The 9299-nt window shown below is 44.6% G+C and overlaps 1 protein-coding gene across 1 annotated transcript; it reads left to right on the top strand.

Moving 5' to 3' along the window:
- The first annotated feature begins 5668 nt into the window (after positions 1-5668).
- Positions 5669-9046, top strand: LOC112954007 (secreted Ly-6/uPAR-related protein 1-like). The gene is made up of 3 exons (XM_026047149.1): positions 5669-5720; positions 8137-8256; positions 8835-9046. Exons 1-3 carry the CDS (start codon positions 5669-5671, stop codon positions 9044-9046), a joined length of 384 nt encoding a protein of 127 aa, XP_025902934.1.
- Positions 9047-9299: the final 253 nt, after the last annotated feature.

The following is a 9299-nucleotide window of genomic DNA, read 5'->3' on the forward strand; positions in this document are numbered from 1 at the left end:
GTTTGCTCTCATCCCTGCACCTAGAAGCAAAAAAAAAAAAGTGTTGAGAATAAGGGCAATGGATAAACTTTACTTCTCAGACTCCTTCTACAGGAACACAAAGATGCACCTGCAGGAACATAAGCAGCATCAAACAGAGCTCATTTTCCTTCCTAAAAATACAGTAGGAGTGGAGGAGCTGCTCTCATCTGCACACATGCACCTGTTTTTTAGTCTAGAGGTTATCATGCATAAGGCAGCATATGAGATATATTAAGGACTATTTCCTTCTCTGCCTGGAAAGGTTTGATTTCCTTTTGATGCCTTCAGACAGGGTATGAAAACCACCAAAATAAAGCACATGCTTGGGCAGAAAGGGCCTCTGGATCAGAGCAAGGAGTATGACTTTCTCTTAATGCTTTGATACACCACTAGATGGAGAAGCCTATATATTATATATATGTAAATATACATATATAAGAATGAAAAAAGTTTTTAAAAATCTCCTAGGAGAACCATGTTCACCAAGTCCCGGTCACACTTTCACCATCTGTCCAGCCCAATGAAGCCTGCATTCCTTTCTGCCCATTGGCACATTTTCATCAGGAGGGCGGAGAGCTGCTCCACCCAGACAAGCCTATAGTCTTGTTATTAGTGCACACCCTTGGGTGGCAGGAGCTTCAGTTGTCTGAACACATCATCAAGCATCACTGCAGCCATGGTCATGGAAAGTGCAGCTCCCTGCTGCTGAGTCACCGTCAATGACAGTAGAGCCCATAGTCATCCTAATAGTGCCAAAGAAAAATACACTATCCCTGCATCTCAAGAGCTAAACAAATAGCTGGATCATTTTACTAATCAGTAGTGACTCTAGTTTCCTATAACTCAGCTATCACTATGATATCTGGGAAGCTGATGGCAGATTCCAGTCACAGTTCCCAAGAATAAAATTGACTCCAGATAGATTGCCATTCTATTTTGAACTTTTGCTGCAGTTCCATGGCCACAGGTGTCAAGACAGATGTTTGATGTACATCTCAGGCTGAACAGATCTGTTCTGCTTGCATCTGGAACTAGGATGGCCGTGGCAGAAGCCAGGATTGAGCTCTTGAGTGGGCAACATAGAGTGAAGCTAGTAAATCAAAGACAGTTTACAGGAGAATTGCAGGAAGGATTAAAGCACCGGGAGAGAGGACCATCTAGGGAAGAAGGCCAAGAGGCCATCAAAGCATGACAAAGGGGTGTCCTATTTGAAATTCATCTCTATGGGGAAGAGGGAAATTGCGACTGTGGGTTGGTAAGATGAGCAGAGGTGTGGTAAGAGCCACTGGCTGAGTAAATTGTACATCGGACTAGAAATACAGGGCTTATTTTACACACAACTGATAAATAATCACTGGAAGAGCTTATTAAAGCTTGTAGTAGACTATCATGGGACATGTCTAAAATATCGAGTTTCTTTTTCAACAAAACAAGAATTATCTGTAAAGGAGGTCAGATTCGATAGTTATAAAAGAAATTGACTTCTTGCCTATGAACACTGAGCTAATACCATCTGCCTTTCCTCACACAGGTGATAAGCAGTGAGTGATTATATCTACCTCAATTACCTTATTTATAAGGTTAGCTCCACAGTGAGAGGCTTGTAGTGATATTGGATTGATACCACTGGAAAATAAGACAAGCTTTTGTGCACACAAACTCTTTCCTCTGCATGCCGTTTCTCATTCATATCCTCACATCCTCGGACCTGCGATGATGTTTTAATTGGAATCCCTTATGGCTCTTGTTAGGTAGCATTCAAAAACTTGCCCAGAGTTTATCGAATCCTGAATCCATCGACATGGATGGGAATATAAACCCTCAGAATCACAGAATGTTCAAGGTTGGAAAGGACCTCTAGAGATCATCTAGTCCAACCTTCCCGCTCAAGCAGGCACACCTAGAGCATGTGGCACAGGGTGGCATCCAGGCGGGTTTTCAAGTCCTCCAGAGAAGGAGACTCCACAACCCCCCTGGGCAGCCTGTTCCAGTGCTCTGTCACCCTCACAGTAAAGAATTTCTTCCTCATCTGGAGACAGAACTTCCTGTGTTTCAGCTTATACCCATTTCCCCTTGTCCTGAGTCCTCCTGAGTCTTAAGATCTGTCTAAGGCTGTCCTACTGGCTATTTGTCCCACATATTTATCGAACTCTGTTTTAAAGCAGGTGAGACTTGTACCCTGCCTCTGTTTTTTAAAAGAACCCACTTTTTTTTCTGAGTATTTAAAAATCTGCTTCTGATTGTTGAACTCATCCTAGTCTAAACTCTATTCCAGCGTGATCTTTCAACCTAAGTAGCTTTTCCTTCTATAGTTCCATTCTTGCTAATTGCAGTGTATCGTGCACAACAAAACATACCCTCTCAGCCTCTGCTCTACCAAGTTAATGGGGCAAGCATCTCATTGTGCAGCGTTGTGTGGTTGATATTTCCCCAGTTTTCCCATTAGTACCCACCTGGTGCACTTCTTCCATCAGGACCCTTTTTTTCATGGAATCACAGAATGGTTGAGATTGGAAAGGACCTCTAGAGATCATCTGGTCCAACATCCCTGCTCCAGCAGGGACACCCAGAGCACGTGGCACAGGGTGGCATCCAGGCGGATTTTGAAGACCTCCAGAGAAGGAAACTCCACAACCTCCCTGGGCAGCCTGTTCCAGGGCTCTGTCACCCTCTCAGAAAATAAGCTCTTCCTCACATGGAGAAGGAACTTCCTGTGTTTCAACTTGTACCCATCACCCCTTGTCCTGTCACTGGCCACCACCGAGAAGAGTTTGGCCCCATCTTCTTTACATTCTCCCCGCAGGTATTAACACATTTTTTCTCTAATAAGACAATAAGATTGCAGGTGAAAAGTCATCAAGTCCTTATATAACAGCATGAGTACTCCCCTAATAACCTTGCTAACCTCCTCCCTTACAGCCTAGTACACAATTTGATATTCAGGGCTCTGTCTCCTGAGAGGTCACAGTTACCTTTAGATCAGCTAATAACTGTAGGTCTTCCCTTTGCTTGGCATTTTACCAGCAACTTGTTTCCATGCAGTTTTGCATTCCCATTTACTCAGCCAGTCTGTAGGATTCTTTACAGCTCCAGCACTGGTGGCTTCTTGATGATCTCCTTTATGGTTGGATCAAAACATCCCATGTTCAGATACCGCAATGGAAAAAACCCATCTTGCAGGACAGACTCATCTACTTCCGTATTTATATTACTATTCCTTATATCACATTGATTTATTCCATCATTTTCTCATTATGTAATGCCTTTCAAGGACAGATAGAATCATAGAATCATAGAATGCCGAAGGTTGGAAGGGACCTCAGAGGTCATCGAGTCCAACCCCCCTGCTCACGCAGGGTCACCTAGAGCACGTGGCACAGGGCTGCATCCAAGCGGGTTTTAAAGATCTCCAAAGAAGGAGACTCCACAACCTCTCTGGGCAGCCTGTTCCAGTGCTTTGTCACCCTCACAGTGAAGAAATGCTTCCTTAAGTTCCTGTGGAACTTCCGATGCTTCAGTTTGAAGCCATTTCCTCTAGTCCTATCACTGTCCGCCACTGAAAAGAGGCTGCCCCCCTCCTCCTCACTGCCTCCCTTGAGGTATTTATACACGCTGATCAGGTCCCCCCTCAGCCTCCTCTTCTCCAGGCTGAACAGACCCAGCTCTCTCAGCCTTTGCTCATAGGGCAGATGTTCCAGGCCCCTGATCATCCTGGTGATGGATAATGCTAACGTTCTATGTGGACATCTTCTCTTTAGCAGCTGCCCATAGTCTATCAAGGAGACTTTTAGTGGTGTGAATGCTGTTTTGCCAACTCTGCTCTGAGTACTTATTAAGACATGGCTACCTTGAATGCCTGATGTGCTGGCTCTCCTCCAATTTCATGAGCATTAATTAAGATATTGCTCAAATGTAGCTTGAAGTCCTCATTTACAGGAAAGGATCTGGATGTAACTAGGTCTGACGGCTTTCAGTGAGCGGAGCCTTTTCTAAACAACCAGGGGAGTATGTTTGTGCTGCTTTTCTTTGTGCACCTAGTCTCTGGTGGCTCAGCAAAATAAAGTAAAGGTGAATGATGGTTTTCACCCTCAGAATTGGTTTCTTTGTCCCTCTGGACCCCAACTACAGAAGAAAATCAAGCATGTGGGTGCGTGTCATCATGTCATCACAGCCTTGTGTCATCTGTGACCATGGAAAATTTCATTAGTAATGCTTCTTAAGTAACTGTGAGGTCTTGAGAGAGCAGCCCTCTCCAAAATGTCTCAGACCGGAAAAAGAGATAGACTCATGACAATACTCGCAATAACTACATGCACAGCCATAATGGGACTGAGACAAATATCCCACAGTTATAAAACCAGCTGGTGTGTCATTGACATTATCTCCATCCCTCTGGTCTCTGAGTGCTTCACAGTGATCCACAAACTTTTTTCTTTTTTTTTTTTTTTTTTTGTGTGTGTGTGTGTGTGTTACTTTTTTGGTTGTTTCATAGGAAATTACATAATGCTGGAGTTTTCCACTCTAAATCAGAATAAGAACAAGATCGACAACACCAGGGTACCTTTTCCCATGAAATGTAAGATGTAATTGACTTAGCCAAAATGGAGCAGCCAAGCATTTTCCGCAATTCCAAACTTTTAAAGATGCTTCTGCAAATATAGTATAAGGTATGAAAAATGTCACTGGGAAAGAATTGTCTTGCAACACAGAGGGGAACTTTTCATTAGGAATCCCCTCCAGTCTCCCCCAAGATATGGAAACTGGCCTGGCTTCTGCGCTGCACCCTTGAAGCAAGCCCATCACACATCCACACCCTGGCTGTTGGGTAATCTAAACTATCAAACTCCCTTAATTCGGGGCTAGAAAGAGGATGAAGCTCTCACTGCCCACTTTTCTGAGACTTCCTAGACCTCAGATAAATTAGATGTCAAACTACTAACCAGCACTGAGAGGAAAAGTGTTAGGGAAATGCTTCTTATCATCATGGATCTATAATGAAAAGCCATCCCGATATGCACCAATGTGGAGCTTTCTTAAATTTATTCAGGCAAATATGTGCCAGTTTAGTTGTAACTGCACTGGGTTTGGGAATATAGACAAGCTCTGCACAGATCTATCTAAAATCAGCTTTACAGCTGCCAGCCCGGGGGAGCAGTGGACATAAAAGCTCAGCACAGCACAGGCCTTGGTGAGGTTGAGCCAATGCAGGTGAGATCCCAGTCTGCTGCCACTTGCATTTTGCCTGCTGTTGCCCAGCACGACCCACACATAACATAATATGGTTTTCAGCTCACAAAGCCAGACTTGAAGGAACAAACACCTTGTGACATCCAAGAAGCAGCACAGGGCCATCCCTTGCATTTCAAGACACTGTTTTGCCTCCTGCATGAAAACAGCCCCAGGACATAAACCTGGAGAGGAGAGATGAGGTATGGCAGGAGTCTGCTTGTCTCGGTGACGTCATCTCCTCTGCAGACAGGGAACTCGTTTCACTACAATTCCCAATCCAGCCTGGAGCTGGGCTCTCCCCTGATCAACCCAGGGAATCCGCCCACGGGATCCAAAGAAGGTGGAGGGGGAAGGACATATAAAGCTACCTGGGCACAGCTCTCCTTTATTGACTGGAGTGCACAGAGCTGCTCGCAGCATGAAGACCCTGCTGGCTGGTTTGCTCTTTGGCCTGGCATATGTGGAGTTGGGTAAGGCAATAATTCCAGTGACTTTCGGAATGCTTTTGGAAAGCTCATTAAACCACCAGCTCCATGGTTTAAACTAATTCCTATTGGCTAGGACATAGAGATGGGGAACCTTTCTTACTTCTGTCTGGGCTTGGTCCTTGTGGGATGAGGGTCTTGGACCGGCTAGTGGGGGGCCACAGTTCTATTCCTACTGAGCCTTTTGGGACCTGCTGCAAATTCTTCCTTGGCCTGGAAGAGTCACCCCTGAGCTGACACTTCCCCCATGGTTTTTAACCTGCAGCTCCAGAAATCTCCATGCTCTCTTAAGGGATATCTGAAAAATATTGAAGAAATGGCATGCTGGTAGAGGTATTAGAGCTCCATCCAGAGTCCTTTTCACCTGGAGTTCAGAGGGTTGCAAATAGAAGAAGGCAAAAAGGCTAAAAGAAGGCTAAAATCTGCAAACTCCTACATGCAGAAATGTCTTGGCTCTTATCTTCTTAAGGTTGCATTGATATTTTATTTACCTATCCTAATTCTTCCTTCTAGTCACCTCTGAAGCAAGCCCATCTGCTTGCTGACCATTTCCTTACAGGCTCTGAAATGAAACAGGACAGCTGCAGTCACTTCCACTGCAGTTGGTGTCACTTCAGCGCCTGTATTATTTTTCTTTCAGACACTTCATCGGAGTCTCAATAAGTCTGCTTCTTTTCCTACCTCCAGCCTAGTGCTGTTGTGGGTTTAATGGGCTTGCTGCGGACCTGACAGAATAGGTTTCCACGCACAAGTCTCAATTTGCTTTGAGGAAGCAGATAGGCATCAGCACCCTCTGTTTTCTAGTTAAGATTGAGGCAGAGATAAGGGAAATAGCTTTTCTGTGATGAAGCAGCAGGAGGCAGCTAGGCAAGGAACAGCTCTTATAGCTTAGGAATATATCTGGGGCTCAAAGAATACTGTTCATCTTCCAGAGTTTTTAAATTAACGGGTAAAAGGTGCTATCAGATGGTGGACAGCAGTTTCTGGCTTCAGGGCAGGACAACAGTGCTGTCCCCCATCTTCATTTCTTCTCTTATTCTATGGTCTTTTCAGTTTCAGACTTTCCTCTTTCACTGCATCTTTCCCAAGAAACCAAAGTCCCCCACCTAATTAATGAAATATAAGTAGGATCTGATGGCTGTCTTGCTTAAAACTGCTCTTAATTGGAAGTGACTTCACTAGAGCTCATGCTCCGCTCACCCGTAAAAAATGGTGAAGCTGGAAATAAGCTCAGCTCAAAGGTTATTCTAATGCTTTAAACTATCAGCACTGCATTCATACATAAGCTGGTCCTACACATTCAAAAAGTAATCCTTATGTTTGGAGACTGATAGCTCTGTGATTTCTTTCCTTGTGGGTGCTACATATTAAAATGTAAAGCCATCTCCTGTGGGTGAGCTGGAAGTGATATATCGAGATGCTCAGCTCATTTAAACTGGGACAGCTCTGCTGATCCTGTTTACAAATGATAGGGTCGCATCCAGCTTAGTTCCTCATATTTCTCAACTTAAAAAATAGCCCTTCCTACCTCAGCAAAGAGGATGGAAAAAGCTCTTGCATCATTGTGGGCTCTCTCACATTTCTTAAGGCTGGATTTTCCACAAAGAGAAATAGATGCCCTGGAAACGAATCCCAGAGTTAGTCGTTCAAACAGCTGCCTTCAAAAAGGTTTATCCTTATCACAAGGTCCCAGAGGTTTCTCTGATGCGGGAAAGCATCGTCTATCTGCAGTTTTGCCATTAGATGGCAGTGGACACATGTAGGTTGTTCTGTAGGTTGTTGGGAGTCGGTGGAAGATGCATAGGACGTGGCACTGTGTCACACCAGTACAGCTCAAGTCAGTATGTACCCTCTGCCAAGGTCTCACAGTGACATATTTGAACGTCTTTTACGGAGGACATGCAAAACATAAGATTTTCCTAATTCTGTTCAGGCTGATTCCAGCTTAGATTCTAAAATCTAAAAATTGCATCCAGCTTAGAAAACTGGCAAGAGTTTGCTCTCTGTGTCTATCTAATAACAGCAAACAGCTGCAGCTCTCATGCACCTAAATAATCTCAGAACGATTGCAGATGACAGAACAGCAAATCCCAGCAGCCGTGATCCTCCAAGGATCCTGCTAAAGCTGTTGATCCTTCTATAACTCCATGCTTTTTAGGTTGATAAACACTAAGGTATTGTGCATGCCAAGCCCTCTGCAACACAAACTCCATCCTTGCAGTATGGGGATTTGTCTCTCTCTCCTTGAGGTTTCAGTCCAGCTGTGCTTAGTTTACAGGAATGACTGTATCTCTGCTAGAGATCCAGCACTTACTCCCAACCATTGGGCACAAAACCTACAGACTCGCTGTCACTTTGGTGCGATAACCAACTCACACCCTATTTTTGCTTCCCTCTGCAGCCCAGTCCTTACGATGCTACACGTGCAAAGAACCCACGGATATTTCTGTGTGCAAAAACGTCACGCTGTGCCCTTTGAAAGCCAATGCATGCACAACAACAATGCTCTCCATAGACATGGGTAAGTCATTGCTTGTTGAGAGAAGTCATAGCAAGAGGTGCATCCTTTATACTCCGATTTATTTCATGAACTTACCCCATGCTGCCCTCTCACCTCCCCAGTCCCCATGATGGATTGCTCTTTAACTTGCCTATATGAATCCAGGTGGAGTCATCCAAAATTGCAAATGAGAACAAGAGGAATCCATTAGACTCATGACTCCATAGTAAAGTATGCAAAATTCCCCTTAGTTTCTTTTACCTTTCCCTGCACTGTCCCTGAAAGAGCTGAACCTACAGCTATCTGTGAGCATGATATAGAAATCCATCACTCCTTGCTTGTGTGCACAGATGCTTTCACTACGTAACACAGGACAAAAACAGCATGGCCATGAGTTACACCAGTGCATGTGGATTACAGATGCTCGACTTCTTATATATTGCTGTTTATTTACATTTAAACACCTTCTATGAAGTCCCGCCATCGCTATACCAACACAAAGCCCCTGCTGCTTGTTGACGTGTCCAAACTTTCCTTCCCTCTTCTCCTTTCCTTCTTTCTCTTCTCCTGCTCCCTTTTCTTCTTTCCATCTCCTTTAGGCTACCCCTTTTTCGGCAACATCACTGTGATCAGATCCTGCGCAGAGAACTGCACTGCCTCTGATGGGATAGGGGCCAACCGCCCCATGTCGTGCTGCTACACTGACCTCTGCAATGATGAAAGCTCCAGCAGCCCAGGCCTGAGGACGAGCTACACAGCACTGAGCATCACAGCCCTGCTCCTCATCATGGTCTTCAAGCCCATTCTGTAACACTGTGGACTCTCAGGCTGCAGATGAAGCATCTTCTCCATCTCTGCCTTGTGAACTTGCAGATGCCTTAAGAATAACAGTTTTGACTCAACTATGGCTTTGGCCAACTTCACCGCTGTGGATTTAAACAGATAACTAAGAATTGGGGCACTGAGCCCTGAAACCCTTGAATTTCCAGCTTCTAAGCATATGTTCTTCATCTTGAGCTGCATCTGATTGCCAGGACCCATAGAATCACAGAATCCCAGAATGG

This window comes from Nothoprocta perdicaria, unplaced genomic scaffold, assembly GCF_003342845.1.
Source record: "Nothoprocta perdicaria isolate Ctin4 unplaced genomic scaffold, notPer1 scaffold_48, whole genome shotgun sequence".
Lineage (NCBI taxonomy): Eukaryota > Metazoa > Chordata > Aves > Tinamiformes > Tinamidae > Nothoprocta > Nothoprocta perdicaria.